This window comes from Nannobrachium achirus (assembly GCF_963921795.1).
Source record: "Nannobrachium achirus genome assembly, chromosome: 14".
NCBI lineage: Eukaryota > Metazoa > Chordata > Actinopteri > Myctophiformes > Myctophidae > Nannobrachium > Nannobrachium achirus.
The window spans coordinates 51,547,085-51,568,667 of NC_137821.1; the positions used below are offsets into that span (position 1 = coordinate 51,547,085).

The following is a 21,583-nucleotide window of genomic DNA, read 5'->3' on the forward strand; positions in this document are numbered from 1 at the left end:
CCTCCCACTCAGGACAAGGTGGAACTGCAGCTGAAAATGCTCTGAAAGCCAGGCAGAAATGACAGGGGCTCTGTATTCAGGAGTGGTAATTTAGCCTCAAACCTTTTGAAAAAGTTTTTTGGGACACAAACAATGTTATATTATTTTAAAATTATTACGTTATTTTTAAAAGCATGGTGTAGAATCATTAACTGTACAAAGAGCATCCACAATGTTCAACGTACAGTTTGTGATTGTATCGACACTGGGTGTTGATGCAACATCGATAATATCCCCATGTGGTCAGTATGACGACAGTCTGCCATTGCTAGTTCTGGGCCACTTTGCCGAAGGTCATGGGGATCATTATGTAAGCCTTGATGGACCAGTCACACACTTGATTCAAAGAGTCCAGGAAGCAGAGGAGAGCGCACCACTTCCATCTGGCCCTCACTCTGGCCCTAAGTCTGGCCCTCACTCTGGCCCTAAGTCTGGCCCTCACTCTGGCCCTAAGTCTGGCCCTCACTCTGACCCTGACCCGGTACCTCACTCTGGCCCTGACCAGTACCTCACTGTGGCCCTGACCCGGTACCTCACCTTGGCCCTGACCTGTACCTCACTCTGGTCCAAAGTCTGGACAAATCGAAGTGGTGCGCTCTCCTCTGCTTCCTGGACTCTTTGAATTAAGTGTGTGTTATCGATGTTGTTCTACTTTATTTGCAGATGATTCAACTGTTTATTTTGCATCAAACAACTTTCCTGAGTTAAGAGACACACTTCAATCTGAACTGCAATTATTACTTGACTGGATTTGTGAAAATAGACTTGTTTTGAATGTAGCAAAAACCAAAAGTATTGTATTCACTTCTAGACATGCAACTACAGAGGATAATCAGCTGTGCCTATCACTTAAAAACTCAGATATTGAACAGGTTCAAGAGGCAACTTTGCTTGGTGTCACACTCGATGGACAATTAACATGGGAGAAACACATCGAAAATATTGTCAAAAAAATGGGTAGAGGAATAGCATGCATTAAAAGGTGTTCCTCGTTTTTGACCCCATCTTCTAGAGTGCTAGTGACACAGGCACTAGTACTGTCTCACCTCGATTATTGCTCAACAATATGGTCCGGCGCAGACCAGAAACATCTGTCTAAACTTCAAATAGCTCAGAATAAAGCTGCAAGGCTTGCACTGCACTGTCCATTGGGTGTGAGGCAAAGTACTGAGAGATTGCATGCCAGTCTCTCATGGCTCAGAGTAGAGGAGAGGTTGGCATGTAATTTAGTGAGTTTCTTTTGGAATATTTGTCATAGTAAGCAACCCGTTTGTCTGTACTCGCGAATACAATATGTGAGAGATCGTCATAATCATGCTACCAGGCAGGCTACTAGGGGTGACATGGTTAAAGAAAAACCCAGAACAAATGCAGTGTGCAGATCTGTAATGTACAGGGCAATTAATATATGGAACACGTTACCGAATATGATCACTGAAGCACCCAGTAAGGCTCGTTTTAAGAGACTCCTTAAAAGACATTTGACTAATTATCCTCATTTATTTTAAATGAATTGACCTGTAGTTGGTTTCATTGTCTTGAATCTTTTTTTGTAAGACTACATGTTTTTATTGTATTGTGTTGTGTTATGTATTGTATTATGTATTGTTATGTTTTTTGTGGACCCCAGGAAGAGTAGCTGCTACTTTGGTGGCAGCTAATGGGGATCCGTATGAATAAAGAATAAAGATGTTGCATCAACACCCAGTGTCGATACAATCACGAACTGTACGTTGAACATTGTGGATATTCGTTGTACAGTTAAAGGATCCCAATAGGTATTCATTTGCTGCATGTTTAGCAGATAGTTGCTCCATTCTTCATCAACAAAGTTGGCAGGGTGTGTAGCAACCAATAATGTAATAACGGCTCATATGTAATAAGAGCTCATAATGTAATAAGAAATGTAACCAGTAAGACTCCCTAATCGGGAGATAAGCGACCGTCAGGTCGCAGCGTGATTTTAGGGCAAAATGTGTTGGAGCAGTGTCCAAAAAAGTGTTTGAAAAAATATATGGGACAGATCCATGTTGATGACATGAGTGTAGACATACTGTGTACCGATTTGCGTGATTTTAGGGCAAAATCTGTCGGAGCAGTGTCCAAAGATGTGTTTGAAAAGGTCGGCCTGATGGTGGCGCTATATGGGACAGATCAATGTTGATGGCATGAGTGTAGACATACTGTCTACCGATTTGCGTGATTTTAGGGCAAAATCTGTAGGAGCAGTGTCCAAAAATGTGTTTGAAAAAATGGGCCTGATGGTGGCGCTATATGGGACAGATCCATGTTGATGACATGAGTGTAGACATACTGTGTACCGATTTGCGTGGTTTTAGGGCAAAATCTGTAGGAGCAGTGTCCAAAAATGTGTTTGAAAAAATGTGCCTGATGGTGGCGCTATATGGGACAGATTCATGTTGATGACATGAGTGTAGACATACTGTGTACCGATTTGCGTGATTTTAGGGCAAAATCTGTAGGAGCAGTGTCCAAAAATGTGTTTGAAAGAATGGGCCTGATGGTGGCGCTATATGGGACAGATTCATGTTGACGGCTCTCTTGGCGCCGCCGAGGCAGGTGCGTGGGTACCGGCCCCAGCTCTCCCGGTCGCTCCTAGCCCGAGTTACGGCATTTTATGTGCGCTGCAGTGGCGGCGGTCCTCCACTAGGGCTGCGACCACTTTTGAATCCATTCTGGAGCACCAGGAGTCGGTGGTCCCTGGGAATTCCCCGTGAACAGCCCCGTTGGGGTGGTCATTGGTCATTTTAGCACTTTTTGGAGGCGGCGACAGGGGGTCCCTGGGGGTCCCTGGAGCTCCGGGGGTCCCGGGAGGGGTGGAAGTTGTGGATTGGCAGGCAAGGAGTGTGTGTGCAAAGTTTGGCATGGATTGTGGCAACGGTGGCGGAGATATGAGTTGGGGAAAAGTGTGACGTGACGGACAGACTGACAGACTGACAGACAGCCTGTGGAGGTTTTGGTAGTAACTGCGACCTGACGGTCGCAATAAAAACTCATAATGTAACCAGTAAGACTCCCTAATCGGGAGATAAGCGACCGTTGGTCGCTTATCTCCTGTCACACTGCTGACATCAGTATGACATCACACCGTACACAAATGACCCTTATATAAGACCGGCATTATCTACCGACAGATTAGTAACAAGATGTCAAAATCATTGAAGGTTTACCCTACTAACCAACTGTTTACCATAGCAACCATGTTTTTACCTTAGCAACCAACTGTTTACCCTAGCAACCAACTGTTTACCACAGCAACCATGTTTTTTTTTACCCTAGCAACCAACTGTTTACCCTAGCAACCAATTGTTTACCATAGCAACCATGTTTAGTTACCCTAGCAACCAACTGTTTACCCTAGCAACCAACTGTTTACCATAGCAATCATGTTTTTTACAGGGCCTGGGATTGATGACATCAGAAATCTCCATATATGGGCATGAAAGGGATTTTGTTTCTGGAAATATGTCTGTGGGGTGCCACATTTGGAATAAAACACTTACATCACACATCTGGATATCCATACAGCCCATCTAGTTTGCCTGTGTCCATTTATGCCCATATATCTGATGACATTGGGACAATGATCTCCATATATGGGCATAAAACTTATGTTAATTAGTAAAGCCTGGGGATCTCCATATATGGGCATGAGGGGTACCCTAAAAGGGCATCATCTGGGAATAGCAAATATAGTTATCCTAGAAAGTGAAAATCTTACATCAAAGGCCATAACTACCTATCTACCACCATACTGCATTCCTCATTAAACTACCTACCAGTAAGATGCCTAAGGGAGAAAAGCAAAGGGCGAGGTTCCACCATTTCTTGGTCTTCTGGCCAGTGATGTATATCGGACCATTTAACCATATATGGAGACATATAGACCCATAGATATTCACAGATATGGGCTTAATATTGATGACATAAGGGATCTCCATATATGGGTATAAAAGGGATTTGGTTCCCCTGGCATCACAGGGATCTCCATATATGGGCATAAAATGGATTTGGTTACCCTGGCAACACGGGGATCTCCATATCTCCATATATGGGCTTATAGGGATTTGGTTCCCCTGGCATCACAGGGATCTCCATATATGGGCATAAAAGGGATTTGGTTCCCCTGACATTACAGTGATGTCAGTGGCTGGTTCTACAGAGGGGATCTCCATTTATGGGCATAAAAGGGAATGTATGTATGATGATGTCAGATATCATAGACGTCATAGGACTTTCACATAACGAATAACTGAGTAAGCATGTAAACCCGTAAAATCTATATTTGGGCATGGCTGATTTATGACCTCATCATGATGACACGAGCAAACACAGCTGAATTGTATAAATGATCAGTGCAGAAACCAACAGAAGTATTTGACCAAGACTCTTGATCTTCAAGAACCCTGAGAACCTGTATTGTTTGGTATTTTACCATTTTTGGTGACATATGGAGTTATATGTTGTTCGTGTCCAAATATGGGGCTTGTGAGGTCAGACTTAGTGAGATGTCATACTGATGTCAGCAGTGTGATGTCATACTGATGCGGAGATATGAGCAGGGCAAAGGTGTGACGTGTGACCGACCGACCGACCGACGGACGGCCGGTGGAGGTTTTGATACTAAACTGCGACCTTACGGTCGCAATAATCAGCTCATAATGTAATAAAAAACAAGCGCATAATGTAATAATTAAAATGTAATAAAAGCTCATAATGTAATAATCAGTTCATAATGTAATAAATAATACATTATTACATTATGAAGTTTTATTACATTATGAGCCTCCTATGTGGAGGTTCTTAATGTAACACATTATTACATTATTACATTATTGAAAAATCTGTTATTACGTTATGCGCTCGTTTTTTTATTACATTATGAGCTGATTATTACATTATGAGTTTTTATTACATTTTTCTTATTACATTATGAGCCCTTATTACATTATGAGCCATTATTACATTATGAGTTGCTACAAACCTCTCTGCCAAATATAGACGATCTACAAGCTTACAATGGCTCGCAGCGCAAGGCGCTGTAGATCTGCTATTTTTGGCTAATGGTCGCCGTGTCGAGCGTTGCGACCGTCACATGAGCCGACTCAGCGCCGTTACCGAGTTATGTGCCGTTATGGACAGAATAGTAAATCCTGTCCCCCCGACTTTCGGCACCTCCGCGCGGTTCGGTCGCGGAGGCTCCTATAAGGCAGTGGTACTCAGCCTGTGGTCTGAGGGCCACCAGTGGTCCTTGAGGGGTTCCAAGTGGTCCCCAGCTAAATTATGAAGAGTTTGGTAACCAAGTGGACCCTTATAGATCTTTAATTCTGGAGAGAGTGAAATGAAACCAATTTGGTTCATTTTACACCCTCCCGACAGGATCGGAAACCCGAAAATGGTATCGATCCCAATCTTGATACCAGAGACGTTAGAGAGGCAGGGGCTGAAATATCAAACCTTTTGGTGAAAAATATTGAAAATAGCCGACCTTGAGGTCGGCTATTTTAAGTGCTTGATCCCCCAGAGAAGGCAATTATTTCAACATAAGATGCTGCATTTAAGTTCAGGAGAGTTTGGACAAGGCAATTCTCTTGAATGCTGCCTTCAGGTATGGCATGGAAAGAGGGCATTTACATTTCTTTCACCATAGTAAATGCTACATTCATGGTCTGGAGAGGGCACTCTTTTACAGGCAGATAAAAGGGCAGGGGCTCAAGCCCCCTCTGATGTCTACGTGTGCATGTGCCTGCTTGATACTCTAATCTTACCTCTCTCTCTCTCTCTCTCTCTCTCTCTCTCTCTCTCTCTCTCTCTCTCTCTCTCTCTCTGCCCTCAGGTGACAGAGGAGACAGCCGAGGTAGTCCAGAGTCTCGGCTACAGCGTCACACTCCGGGGTGTGGTCCACGTCAAGGGCAAAGGTCAACTCACCACCTACTTCATCAACGACCAATCGTCTCCTCAGTTCTGAGGGGACTGAGTTGTCCTCCGGGCCTGCCCACTGGTCACACCGGGTCGACCGAAAGTCGTTCTTTGAATAGCGTGTTAAATCTTTGTTTTAAAGGAGTAGTTCACCCCCAAGATGTTTTTTTTTCCTATTGATTACTCACGCCATAGAGACTTGTTGCATTCCTAAGACAATAATTTGAATGCAATAAATGTACCCCCATTGATTCCGGATGGGTCCCCATCAAATCAATAGGGGTAAATTAACTATAATAAATGTTTTTGTCTAATGAATTTGGAAAATACAAAAAAAATATTATTGAACTCAAGTCTCCATGGCATGAGTAATCAATAGAAAAAAAGTCATTTTGGGGGTGAACTACTCCTTTAAACTGCCAGATGTACAGTACCAGATGGGTGCGGTTTACCACAGAAATCATTCCGTTGCGTGCCAGTTTTAGACGCCCACACAAAGACAACGTACCTCACACTAAGAAGAGTATACGTTCTGATGTGGTAAACCCCCCGTCTGTCTGTTACTGGAAGCAAGATAGATATTTATTTATTCATATACTTATTTAAATGCTACTTGAATGGACATCTGCCACTGCCTGTTTTGAAGAGCTGATGTACTATGGAATATCGTTGATAGAACTGAGAGGAATACATGGAACCTCCTGCAAGCGTTTTCTTCGATAAAGGACAATGATGCCAGACACAGCAGTCACTACTGCTACTATGTCCACACACTCGATCGTGCTCCAAAGTAAAAAATATCGTCACTGTCGGGCAGAAACCTCGTATCTCCAAGTTTCACATTTTTAAGTATTAAGTAAAGCCCTGGTTCATCACACAAGACTATTGCACAAAACTAGTGAAAATAGCTGATCTACAAGCAAGTTGTGTGCCTGTAGATCGGCTATTTTCACTAGTTTAGATTGGACATACAAGGTTTCCACCCGACAACGACGATATATTTAGAAGATGTGAGCGACGTAATTTTGGAGTTGAACCTGAACTTTCTGACGAAAGGTTCGGTGGTCGGAGACAGTATGGACAGGCCTATAAGTTAAGGCATAAGAGCTGGTACTTCTCTAGAAGCTGGCTGTCTTTTAGAAAAAGACACTAAACCACTATACTAAAGACACTATCCCACTCGATATCCTTGGATGATCAGTCCAACTTCTTCGCACCATAGGAAGAATGCAATGATATTTATTGATATGAACATGGAAGATATTTGACATGAATGCAATCATATTTATTGATAAGAATAAGCAATATTTTTTGTGGCAGAGCAAAACACGTTGGCATGGAGCCCATCGCAGAGAAGAATCAGATCAGATCCTGCCTGCTGAAGTTAGGGTCAACCCTGGTGGAGCTTGCTGCTTGGGCGGTGTCTGGGAGGTGATGGGTAACCTAAACCAAATATTTTTAATATAGGGAACAAGATATGGCATTATGGTTGGAGCCACTAGAGCAGGGGTTCCCAATTTTTCTTGGCTCGGGGCACCCCTATAAATACTTTTTCATCCGAGGCACCCCTACATTATTATATTCCTAATGTTCACTCCCAGCACCTTATATTTATAGCACATTTTAGCGTTTATGTTGCGAGGAAAGCTAGATAATAGCCATTTTGGCTAGAACTGACTAAAAATAACTTTGTACTTCAAGTTTAAAATGATTCTAAATATATTTTTAAATGTCTGAATAAATTTCAAATATTATCAAATTATCTCGCGACACCCCTGGCCTGCCGTAGCGGCGCCCCAGGGTGCCCCGTCCGTCACCCACTTTGAAAACCCCTGCACTAGAGTGCGACATGGTACACAAAGCCTACAAATAGCATCCTAAGTAGGCACTGGCGTCTCAAGGCAAATCTCGCAAACGTCCCGTTTACTGCTTCTAGATCCCGCGAGTGCGTTGCTGGGACAGATAAGGTGCGATGATAAAGATGATTTCCTCCTTATTTGTGTCGCTGAAAAAAGCCATTTTAGTGTGAACATTTTGGGAATATTATGTGGTTTGTGATGATCAGGTCCAATATTTAGTTCAGTGACCATGGAGCTAAATAATGGTTCAGAAGCTACATGTGTTCACGTTCACTCTCCTATTGGAAATGAATACTCCAAACCTGCTTCCCGCCTCCTAAAATGGTTCCCATATCTGTCACGCGGATGTGGGAAGTAAAATGGAGATGCCGTCATTTTGGAGCAGTCATTTTAAAGGGACTCTGTCAATCAGCTCAACTGATCTGATTGGAGAAAGACCAGGGGCGCCACAAGGGGGGGGGGGGGGTAAAGTCTGTGGGACTGAGTTACTAGAGCCCACGGTGGAGGGGCCTTAATTATTTTATACTTTAGCTATTGAAAAATAGCAGATATACAAGCTGGTGCCGCGCTGCGAGCTTGTAGATCTGCTATTTTTGAAAAGTTGTGAAAATGCGTGCAAATCTTTGAATATGTGTATTTTTTTAGGGAACATTTGTAACTCAAATGTTGCTTCTGGGGAGGTCCCTGGAACTAAATATTTTGAGATGGAGGTCCGTGGCCAAATACATATCATTTTGGGGTGAAAAGGTTTGAGCACCACTTACATAAAAACATAGTTTTTTCAAAAGACCATTGAAGGATTTGAAATATTAAAGTTCACGATTTTTCAAAAATAGCAGATCTACAAGCTCGCAGCGCGGCACTCGGTGATTGAGTTGCCGGGTGAGGAATGTAAGGAATGACACCTTGCTCAGTCTCTCAGTTGAACTGTCGTTTTAAAACTCCCTATTCTGTTGGTATACCGGTACTTGAATGTGTCCCTTAAAAAAACATCTCATAGGGTTTCCCAAACTTTTTTGTCTCAGGGCACCCCATAAATATTTCTTTAATCCGAGGCACCCCTACATTTATTTTCACTCCCAGCATCTTATATTTATAGCGTATCGTCGTTGTCGGGTGGAAACCTTGTATGTCCAAAACCGTTCGTAGTTATCATCTTTAAAATGTACTAAACTTGTGAAAACAGCAGATCTACAAGCACACAACACCTCGATGCGAGGCGTTGTGTGCTTGTAGATCGGCTATTTTCACTAGTTTTGTACGACAGTCTTGTATGATGAAGCAGGGACTTGATTTACCAAAAGACGTACACATTTGAAACTTGGAGGTTTCTGCCCGACAGACGACAGTGACGATATTTTAGTGATTATGTTGGGAAGAAAACGTTGAGATAATAGCCATTTTGGTTAGAACTGACTGAAAATAACTTTGGACTTCAAGTTTAAAATGACACTAAATATATTTCAAGTGTCCAAATAAATTCCAAACATTATCAAATGATCTAGCGGCACCCCTGGACTGCCGTCGCGGCAACCCAGGGTGCCTCGTCACCCACTTTGAAAACCCCTGCCCTAAAGAATGAGCATTAATATTGTGTTTGATGATGGATTACTCTGCACTGGCAAAGCGCCATTCCAAGCACTGGCATTTATCTTTCATTTAAAAATGAGAGTCTGGTTTGTCCAGTTCCTTTTGTTTCTATTTTTTTGTATTTATTTTTTGCATTTTATTTTTGAAAAGACAGAAATGCAAAGGGAGCACTAGTATGGTACTAAAATCATGAAATGCAAGTTTGATAATGCAATAATACATTTAATTAGGTTTGATATGTAATGTCAGGCCTTTGAGGAGGAGGAATGAGCATTCTTTCTCTGGAGAAAAATGTGAGAAAGTACAAAAAAAGGGAAAATGGTTCTCCCTTTTAAGTAAAATATTTCCATTCTAAAGCATGGTTTTCCTTACTATGCACTGTGTGTGTGTGCGTGCGTGCGTGCGTGCGTGCATGCGTGTGTGTGTGCTTACCTTTTACGGTGTTTGACATGACTGGAATTTCCCCGTCGATGTAACACGTACAGTTAGACGGGTCAGCAACCTTTTTGACATGAAGTGCCATATAGTGTGCCATTTCAACATGAAGTTTAATTATGACACTTTAATATTTCCATTTGATTGATTGATTGATCCAACACTTTATTAGAAGTTTGCATGGGAATGGAGTGCCCGCTGGCCTACTGTTCCAGGCACATAGGCCTACCACATACAGTAGGCTTGTACTGTAGCCTGCAGCGGGTTGCTGTTTCGATTCCTGAGCCTGATCAGATTTGCTGCGTACGTGTCACTCCCCATCTCCCTCCCCGTTTCCTGTCAGTCTACTGTCCTGTCAATAAAGGTATAACAGCCCAAAAACATATCTTATAATAAGTTCAGATACACAGTCTACTAGGATTTAAACCCAAGAAAGCACAATGGCTTGTTTATACCTATATATAATGCACAACAACCTTTATTTTATATTCTTCTAGAAATATGTATCAGGATCATTAGATTCAGAGCAATAGGCCTAACCCACCTATCTCCCATACTATCAAATGCAATGAACACAGAGTACAGTATATAAAGTTCCACAGAGTTTCATGATGATTGTGTCTGGATCCCATATTCTGGAAGGCCAGTAGAATTAGTGTGATTGGCTAGCTGCTTGCCTGCCTTTAACAGTTAAGATTAAGATTTAATTGCCATGAAAGTACAGTATTCACATTGTGCAGACATTCATTTGAAAGTGTGAAACTTGCATACACTCTTTGCCACTTTTTTTTTTATATCACATCATATCATGGTACTGAAGGATTTTTTACCCCCTTGTTTAGTTTGCAGTTACAGCTCTAACATTCTAACATTTCTAGCATTTTAATTCTATCCAGCGTGCCAACGAGTCCTAGCTCTTAAAAAGAGTTCATCTGAATGCATTAAGATTTAATCTCCATTACAATATCATACAATTATTCCCCATTGACACTGATGGGGTAAGTTTTGTTTCCATTCATTGTTATTGTAAGATCATTTAGGTCAGGTGACCATATTGCAGTGGCTCTAAATTAACTAATATAAATAAAACCAAATGGATATAAATAAAACAACGACAACAACTTGATACTGTTTATTTTTATTTTCCCATGTCAGGCCCAAACTACATGACAAATTGACCAAATCATTTGTATGCACCAATTTGAAAGATTCACACAATTCTACACATCAATCACAAAAATACTTAATAATGTATTTAAAAAAAAAGACACACACAAAAAAAAAAGATTAAATGGAATTTGAGAAACAGTGGCAGTGGCAAGTTATTAATCCCAAGAACTCCATACAATAGCTTACTGTATGTCATTTGCCTGATCATGTATATTTGCTGGATGACACTTATCAATTACCCAAAATGTGAGATTTACAATCAAGCACTTTTAAGGGATCAAAAATTAGTCAGATAATTCTTATACATAATCGAAAATAAGAAAGCTCACTATAAGATCTTAAACAAAAACATGGTTGTGAAGAAATAAATCTTCTCAAAGAATCTACAGTTTCCTTAGAATACTGGAGTCAGCAAGGCTGTTCCATCTCATGTTCAACCTGCTTCTCTGCCCCTGGCATCTTTGGCTGACTGTAAGCATCCTCCCCATGGGTGTGCTTCTTACACAACGGCAAACCCTTCTTCCGCCTCACTGTGAGCACCACACCTACAATCATTAAGATGACCAGAGCTATGACCCCAAGACCTACTCCTGCCTTCTCCCAAGAGACATCAGCGGAATCTGTTGCAGAATTCTTGATCGCATCCTGGACATGGTCTGTTGCAGCCCTCGTCCATGATTTTGATTGACCCACTTTGACCCATGACTGCTTCCCTTCTGTCAACACCCTGACTGTGCCGCTGTTGGATTGCACACCTATCACTGGAGGTTTGGTGAAAGGAGGTAGACGGATTGGCAGTAGCTGCTTAACTCTGAACAAAACTGACTTGACACAGTAGTGAATGGGACAGCCGTCAACGATTGTGAATAAATGCTGGCTGAACTGGGGAGGACAGTGACTGTTGCCGTCTGTCAAGGGGTTGGTTGAGTCACAACTGAAAAAACCTCCAAAGGGCACAGCTTGTGGGGCACCAAGTGCATATGCTTTACTAAGACAGATCATTACATCATTACTCAGGAATTTAACTGGGTTGAAGTGTTGAGGACAGCTACTACGTTTGGTGATGGGATTATTTATAGAAGAGCTATAGAGACCTCCAAACAGATAACCTTTGTTCCCTGTAGAAACATCTGAATAGCACCAATAATTATGGACGTTAGCCCATCTGGAATGCAAAACATCCGAACATACTTCTCTATGGCATGTTCCAACAAGCCAACATGTATACGCTTCTTGTTTACATTCTCTTACAAAATAGTGAGACTGTATCTCCTCAGTGTTTAATAATATTGCCTGGTATGGTGCGTTACAAGTGTAGTCACCTGTATTTGGGTTTGTCTGAACCAGATTCTGGCAGAGCTGACTTGCTCCTGCACACGTCCGGTAGACTCCACCAAGACTCAGGCCTGTGGCTGTCCCATCACATGAGTTGTCATCAACATTAGCTTGAAAGTTAAAGTTTGGCGAGTCAACGTTGACACAGCCAGGGTGGGTGTTAACCATGTAGTAGCGCGTTATGGCCTGTTGCAGGGAGTCAGCCACCTTGCTAACGAGTGGCTCTGGCAGATCAGGAAGAGTGTTGGTGTTTATGACATAATATAGTGGCAGACCAGACCGGTCAATACCAACAAGATTATTTCTGGTGCTCTCTTGCCACTTGGCAAGACACATGCCAGGGTAGTAGGGTGCACCTCCGTGGCCCTCCATGAAGGAGGAAGTGATGCTACTGTCATATTTACTTTGCTCTGATGTCTCATGTTTGTAACCCATTTCTACATCAATTGTAAACAAAGAAAAAAAATTATAGCCAGCTGATGCTTTGATGGAAGTTGTGGAGTCATCACTGTCTGAGTGATCAGATGACTTGAAGTAGTCCTCTTTAGCTAAGTTAGCCCCTGCATCAACACTACTTATCACATGTGTCCCATAGTCAGCCACTACCTTCTCTGACAGGTAAGTGGCTAGCCTCGTCTGGTTATTTTCAATAGCATCTGCAATGTCCTCTACTTGTTGAACGAAGTGGGAGTCCAGTGTGAAGTCAGGATTAGCCATTGCTGTGTAAATGTGGTTCCGTATCTAGGAAATAAAAGCAAGGGTTCATATTTCAGATAATTAGAGAAAAGAAAAGATGAGTGTTAAAAAAATCATTTACTTCTTTCTATCGTTTTAGAAAAAAAAAATCAATGGGTGGGGGCATACGTACGCCGTACAAGTGGCTCAATATGTATGTTGTATTTATTTTTAGACACAATAAGCACATTCCCAAGATGCACCATCTTTCATGGGCAGATGTGATTTATGGTTTATGGAGGCTAGTAGTGTTACTGTAAATAATAATACAGAAATCTCCGACTTATAGTGTCTAAAAGACATATTTAGCCACTTGTATGAATGCCCCCACCCACTGAAATCAAAATCGTTAAAATCTCTAAAACAACAGAAGGCAGTAAATGAAAACATCTCAACTCATCTTTTCTTCTCTCTAATTACAATATAAAAAAACAATGTTGTCCTTTAATAGTCAAGGGATATTTAAAGTAAAATTAATGGTACCCCACCTTTCAGCAATTTAAATCTTTACAAATACATAAGGTTCCCATACATTATTCCGATAATATTCCCGGACTATAATGAGTCTAAAAAAAAACAAATAAAATGTTTGAGCAGTAGCAACATTAGCGCAACACAACGGAGAGCCTTGTGTATGTAAAGAGTAGAACGTATGTAGCATCACCATAACATTAGAAAAAAAAAAACGAATTAGTCCATCCTTTTACACATTTGCAAGATCAGATAAAAACATTAAACTCACCTGCACTCTGGTTGTGCTAGACTTGCCATTGATTTGGTTGGTTTTCACCCTCTGGTTTTCAGCAGAGAACTTTCCATGCAGTTCACCAAATTCTTCAGAATTGCCAGACGCAGCTATATTGATGGAGTAAGATGTAGAACTCTTGTGCTGGAGCCAGGAACTGATGACTTCTGCATAGGTATCAACATTTGTCACCTTCTGGGCGATGACAAACACGTCGTCTGGGACGAAATAGAAGCCGTCTTCGGTGGTCTGGCACTGGGAGTAGCTGAAGTTCATCACCCGGCCCCTGTCTACGTTTCTCAGGTTGTCCCAGCCTCCACCAGGCAGGACCTCCAGGGCTGTGATGGAGAGGTTGGTGGAGGAACGGCAGTGTTCAAACCAGCCGACAGGGCGACGGACAGGGCCAGGGGAGCACACATGGAGGACGGAGAGAACTATCAATGCTGCTGCTCTCAGGGCCATGGCTGAGTGAGACATGAGCACACCAAGCACTTCTTATATCTTCCATCAAATCTGACAGTTGTAGGAGGGACTAAAAAGTAACATCCCGTAAGTGTAAAGGCTATGACTATTTTTGGTAATGAATAGCCTGCCATTTAGAGTTAATGTGCCTGTTGTGTAATCTATTTATCCCTGGCGCTAAAGCCACTGAGAACAATAGGCAATAGAAGCAAATACGGCTGCTATACTAGCCAGCCAGGCCTTAACCGTCAATTATTCGTAAACTTGACCTTTGGCTATGGACTTGTACTGCTCACTCAGCACTAGAAAAGGGCAGGTCTTCGCCAGGCTGGGTGGCCTACACAAGACTGTATTAGTCCCGGCCATACATACAAACAGTGTGAAAAGAATCAAACCAAGTTTGAAGTGAGTGGTGTGTGTGTGTGTGTGTGTGTGTGTGTGTGTGTGTGTGTGTGTGTGTGTGTGTGTGTGTGTGTGTGTGTGTGTGTGTGTGTGTGTGTCAGCTGCTTGGTCACCAGCGGTATTGCAGCTCATGCTCAGGCTACATACCGGTACACACATGCATAGATAGTAACAAACAAACCTATACACACTCGTGCTTAGGAAATGGGGTGACCACCACTCAAAAACTTTTAAGGAATCAACAAAAAAAAAAATTAACTGTGATTCTCGCATGACTCACAAGACCATTTGTCATTTGTCGTTGGGGTGGTCATTTGGTCATTTTTGCACATTTGGGGTTTTTTTTACATCTGGGGGTCCCCCAGGGAGCTGGGGGTCCCTGTAGCTCCGGGGGTCCTTGGAGGTTGTAGTTTGGCAGGTAAGGAGTGTGTGTGCAAAATGTGGCATGGATGGGGGCAACGGTTGTGGAGATATGAGCAGGGGAAAAGTGTGACGTGTGATGTGTCACTCACGGAGGGACATTTTTTTACACCTGGGGGTCCCCCAGGGACCTGGGGGTCCCTGGAGCTCCGGGGGTCCTTGGAGGTTGTAGTTTGGCAGGTAAGGAGTGTGTGTGCAAAATGTGGCATGGATGGGGGCAACGGTTGTGGAGATATGAGCAGGGCAAAAGTGTGACTCACTGACTCACTCACTGACAGACAGACAGACAGCCTGTGGAGGTTTTGGTAGTAAATGCGACCTACGGTCGCAATTAGTTGCTCCTCCTATGGGTGGAAGTGCTTTGGCTCTGTGTTGATCCCTGTGTTCTTGACTTGTGGCATTATATTCCAAACGGGTCCCACAGAAGCCAATCGTATATAGCTAATCGGAATGGAATATGAAAAATCTTGATCATATGACCAAAGACACTTTGATGGTAAAGCGTTGCGATGGAGAAATCACATTCAATATAAACAAACAGGACCAACACAATACCAACACCTGGATTGAACTTCAAACAGTGCCAACACATTACCAACATCTGTACTGAAAATCAAAGAGGACGACCAACACAACAAACATCTGAACGGGGTGCTACCATATATGTGTGTCTGAGAAGATCACTGTCAGGAAGATGAGACTAGCAGATCGTTGCCATTGACACAGATAAGTCCCTGTATCATGTGTTGCCCACAGCCAAGACCAGTGCACAACAGCCCTGCCAATGGGGCTCAGCCCTATTGAGATGCTAGGTTGTACATCGGCCTGGCTAGTGGGAGACTGGGGTCAAATCCAGCTCATCACAAATCACTACACATGGGAACCAACATACGGGCATCAATCAGTGGGATGTCCCACACCTACCTACCGGTACATGGCCATGCTTTAGAAAAAACACAAACGAGCAGGCCAGAAGTATGGAGAATCCAGATGAATGTAGACGTTGATCGGGGGCTCTTCTGTCGACGACATAGATACAGTACACGCCAAAAAAAGTGACACCGGGTTGAAAGCGGTTAATGAATGTATGGTTGCAGACAAGAAAACATGTGTCAACTCTGTTTGAAAAGACCTTCAGAGACCCAGGGATCTGTGAATCGTGTGAACTGAACAAGATGAGTAGTGGCCTAGTGGGCTATTGTAAAGGCTGCACACCATATCATTGGTATTTGCTCTGCAATTTTTCAATAGGCCAAACAATTTATTTTGTCAACCTTTGATTGGGTGGGTTGGATGCATGTTCGCCCCCAAACTTATGTAAACATTATTTTTAAATAACACAAAATATGTGTTTATGTATTTACGGTATCTACTTATAGAGTATATTAAGTACGTTGATAGTTCAAATTAAAATCTTGGTCATAAAAAGCCAGCATATACTCTACATTAATTTCATGTTGTCCTATTGGCCTGTTGATGAAATAAGAATAGGAAATGAATGCAAGTGCAAAGAATGTCATACATATATTCAGTGGGGAATGCATATCCCCAACAATTACTACAGGTCAGTACAGCCTTCCTCACATCCGCCTGAGGAAGAGATTAGCTTAGACTGGCTTAGCTCTGGTCAACGGACACTCTGACAGGCGGCTGGCTAAAAGACTAGACCAGGATTTCTGTACCCCAACGAGGGCTTAACTTCAGTCAAAATAAACAAAACTACTTCGCTACTCACCTAAACAAGGGTAGTTTTGCATTGTTGAGTCTATTCCCCGCGGTGGGAAACCTCTCAGAACCCCACCCACTATTTGTGGGCTCGCCTGGAAGGTGAGCACACGTATGTTATCTTCATTATTGTGGGCTCGCCTGGAAGCCGAGCACACGTATGTTATCTTCATTATTTATTTGTTTATATATGTGTATCTCCTCAAAACTTTGGCGCGATTCATCTCCTAAACGCTTACACCTTTCAACACCATTCAAATGGTTATGTGTTCAGCTTACTGAGGACACGTGTGCTTGTATTTTTCTTTTTGAAATGTTTTGTAGTTTTAGAGAAATTTAACCTAGAAAATAAGAAAGTTTTAGGATCCTGATTGGTTGTGATATGTCCCTGGCAACCGGCGGCAACCAGTGGAATGGCGGACTGTCCCTTCAGGCTATAGAATTTAAGGATTTTACTGTAGGTCCCAGTGGCCTGAGGGGACAGTCAGCCATTGTGTTGGTTGTTGTTGGTTGTCAGGGAGATCAGTTGACAGGCTTTTCAATAAGGTACAGTTGAGTACAGTAGAGTACATAAAAGTACAGTACAGTAAGGTACAGTAAGGTAGTCAGGTACAGTAGAGTACAGTACAGTAAGGTATAGTAAGGTACAGTAGAGTACATTAAAGTAGAGTACATTAAAGTACAGTACAGTAAGGTACAGTAGAGTACATTAAAGTACAGTACAGTAAGGTATAGTAAGGTACAGTAGAGTACATTAAAGTACAGTACAGTAAGGTACAGTAAAGTACAATACAGTACAGTACGGTACAGCAGAGTACAGTACAGTAAGGTACAGCAGAGTACAGTAAAGTACAGTACAGTAAGGTACAGTAGAGTACAGTACAGTACGGTACAGTAGAGTACAGTATAGTATAGTACAGTAAGGTACAGTACAGTACAGTAAGGTACAGTACAGTACAGTACAGTAAGGTACAGTACAGTAAGGTACAGTACAGTAAGGTACAGTAGAGTACAGTAAAGTACAGTAAGGTACAGTACAGTAGAGTACAGTAAAGTACAGTAGAGTACAGTAAAGTACAGTAGAGTACAGTAAAGTACAGTAGAGTACAGTAAAGTACAGTATAGTAAGGTACAGTAGAGTACAGTACAGTAAGGTACAGTACGGTACAGTAGAGTACAGTATAGTATAGTACAGTAAGGTACAGTACAGTACAGTAAGGTACAGTAGAGTACAGTACAGTACAGTACAGTACAGTACAGTACAGTACAGTAAGGTGCAGTACAGTATAGTAAGGTACAGTACAATACTGTAAGGTACTGTACCTTACAGTACCTTAACGTATCCTATTTGTTGGGTTGGAAGCGAGCCCACACTGTTTCGAAGGAACAGTATTTCTAGTTTATTTGTTTATTTATTTATAGCTATATGTGTATCTCCTCAAAACTTTGGCGCGATTCATCTCCTACACGCTTACACCTTTCAACACCATTCAAATTTTTATGTGTTCAGCTTACTGAGGACACGTGTGCTTGTATTTTTCGTTTTGAAATGTTTTGTAGAATAATAAAAAAAGAATGTTTAACTTTAAGCACCCAATGCATTTCCAATGGGTTTAGTGAGTGGGGACAGAGTGGAGAGAAGGATAATAGACCCATGTTTATGTTAAGGTGCTGTGGCTGCAGTGTTCACACTTCAGATATGCTATTTATATCATTGCGTTCACACAGGTCTGCTCTCTGATTTGATCCAAATATCTAAGCTGTGTGATGTATATATTCTGAGTTAAAACTACAAATATCTCTAAATGTCCCTCTCCACTCTACTGATTGAAACAGCTGTGATTAAAGGCCTGTCTGTCATTGGCTGTTCTGTGGTGCTGCAAAGTAACCAAGTACATTTACTCAAGTATATACAAGTACTTGTACCTACACTACAGTACAATTTTGAGGTACTTTTACTCTACTTTCCATTTTTGTTACATATACTCTACTATAAATACAGCATTTGACAGCTTCAGTTACTTGTTACTTTGCAGATTGTATTATTAATAAAAAAAACATAGATGGACCACTTAATACTGCTATGAAGTTGATCTACAATGTGCACGCACACGCACGCATGCGCGTGCGCACACACACACACACACACACACACACACACACACACACACACACACACACACACACACACACACACACACACACAAACAACTGTTACTGTGGAGACGTTTGCTTGTATTTGTCTTTGAGACATGTTTTGTAGTGTTTTAGAAAATTTAGTTAAAAAGAATAAGGTTTTAGGATCCCGGGCAATGGGATTTACAGTATATATCCTAGAACCCGCAGGGACACTCAGCCGTATTAGTGGTTGTTGTTGGTTGTCAGGGAGATATCACAACCAATGCATTTTCAAATCAGATCCACAAACACAATAAAAGTCATGCTCCACTCCTCAGTCTGGAGTGGCCACATAGAAGAACGCCTTGGTTATAGACATAGTGGAGGACAGATGTGATCTGGCATTGTTAACCTACAGTATATGCACTCAATATACACCTCTAGAACACATAGAATATGTACAGTACAGTAAGGTTCAGTAGAGTACAGTAAAAGTACAGTAAGGTTCAGTAGAGTACAGTAAAGTACAGTAAGGTACAGAAAGGTACAGTACAGTAAGGTATGGTACAGTAGAGTACAGTAAAGTACAGTAAGGTACAGTAGAGTACAGTAAAGTACAGTAGAGTACAGTAAAGTACAGTAGAGTACAGTAAAGTACAGTATAGTAAGGTACAGTAGATTACAGTACAGTAAGGTACAGTACGGTACAGTAGAGTACAGTATAGTATAGTACAGTAAGGTACAGTACAGTACAGTAAGGTACAGTAGAGTACAGTAAAGTACAGTACAGTAAGGTACAGTACAGTAAGGTACAGTATAGTACAGTAAAGTACAGTAAGGTACAGTACAGTAGAGTACAGTAAAGTACAGTAGAGTACAGTAAAGTACAGTAGAGTACAGTAAAGTACAGTATAGTAAGGTACAGTAGAGTACAGTACAGTAAGGTACAGTACGGTACAGTAGAGTACAGTATAGTATAGTAAAGTAAGGTACAGTACAGTACAGTAAGGTACAGTAGAGTACAGTAAAGTAAAGTACAGTACAGTACAGTAAGGTGCAGTACAGTATAGTAAGGTACAGTACAATACTGTAAGGTACTGTACCTTACAGTACCTTAAAGTATCCTATTTGTTGGGTTGGAAGCGAGCCCACACTGTTTCGAAGGAACAGTATTTCTAGTTAGAATACATTATTTTGGTCATGAAATAAAATGCACCCACCGCAGACACAACCCGGAAATAAACGGCGGCCGAGTTGGATGTGGCGACGGTCGAGTTGGATATGTTTTATTTGGTGACTGCTCTCCATTCCGACATGCTGCCATTCCGACATTGACCTCTTATTGTCAGAGTGGCAGCAATTCCATAGAGGTTAGGGTTAGGGTAAGGGGGATGTTGGAATGGAGACATGAAACGAGGCTTTAAACTACAGGAACCATAAAGTATTTATGACAATGTTTATTAAGGTAAGAAAATCAAATGTAAAAGTTTGGGGGAAATTAATGGAATCCTATGGAGAACATGTTGCTTCTGGTGCCAGAACAGCGCAACTAGCGGCCAATCATAGGAACTTTCAGTTCCGTGTTTGCTTCATTTTAAATCGGGACAACTACACCCCTGGTTTCCCACCGCAGAGAATAGACTTTCAACAACTCAAAACTACCTTTGGTTATGGTCTAGTCTTTTAGCCAGCCATCTGTCAGAGTGTCTGGACCAGAGCTAAGACTGGCTATTAGAGCCACTACTCAGTGGTCTGAATGTAAAAGAAGCAGTGCCTCTGGTGTTGTGATCGTGAACATCCTTGACCTTTAGGAAGTAGTTTGTTAGGTACATGCATGGGTATCTTGGAGGATACCTATTTGATATTTGGAATTTACAATACAACATAAGTTATAATTTGTTATGTTATATTAGCCTACTTTTTGTGTTAAATACAAAGTTATATTTTGTATCAGTTCTAACCAAAACGGATATTCCCTTGCAACATGATGTACACATGTAAGTACCCCCAGAACCTGTGCTTTCAACAGTGCACGTTTAATTTGATGTTGTGGTTACTATCAACACGGGTTAAAGAAAAATGTGTTGGCTAACATAGGGTAACATAGGGCCTATTAAGGGACTGCCCATAAGTCTGACATCTCATTAGTCCTACAGGGTTAGGTTTAGGCATAGTTTTACTGAGGTTAGGATTATCATTCACCAGGTTAACATTCACCAGGTTAGGATTCACCAGTGTCGGCAGGTTAGCATTCACCAGGTTAGCATTCACCAGTGTCAGCAGATCAGCATTCACCAGGTTAGCATTCACCAGTGTCAGCAGATCAGCATTCACCAGGTTAGCATTCACCAGTGTCTGCAGATTAGCATTCAAAAGGTTAGCATTCACCAGTGTCGGCAGGTCTGCGTTCACCAGGTTAGCATTCACCAGCATTGGCAGGTCAGCATTCACCAGGTTAGTATTCACCAGGTTAGCATTCACCAGCATCGGCAGGTTAGCATTCAAAAGGTTAGCATTCACCAGCGTCGGCAGGTTAGCAAGCATTCACCAGCTAATGGGACGTCGGAACAATGAGACGTCGGACCAATGCCATGGGGGCCTGCCCATA

At 41.9% G+C, this 21,583-nt stretch overlaps 2 protein-coding genes across 2 annotated transcripts in view; one reads left to right on the plus strand and one right to left on the minus strand.

Moving 5' to 3' along the window:
- LOC308298122 (adenylate cyclase type 2) overlaps nt 1-6,028 on the plus strand; it is a gene marked incomplete at both ends in the record, with an annotated part of 69,248 nt that extends 63,220 nt beyond the window's left edge. The window contains 1 exon segment of the mRNA XM_080741679.1: nt 5,897-6,028. Coding sequence (XP_080597805.1) covers nt 5,897-6,028 — 132 coding nt within the window.
- A 5,413-nt stretch (nt 6,029-11,441) lies between these two features.
- On the minus strand, nt 11,442-14,310 carry LOC308298123 (macrophage-expressed gene 1 protein-like; the record flags this gene model as incomplete). The annotated part of the gene is made up of 3 exons (XM_080741680.1): nt 11,442-11,578; nt 12,398-13,109; nt 13,846-14,310. 3 exons carry the CDS (start codon nt 14,308-14,310, stop codon nt 11,442-11,444), a joined length of 1,314 nt encoding a protein of 437 aa, XP_080597806.1.
- Between the last annotated feature and the right edge of the window lie 7,273 nt (nt 14,311-21,583).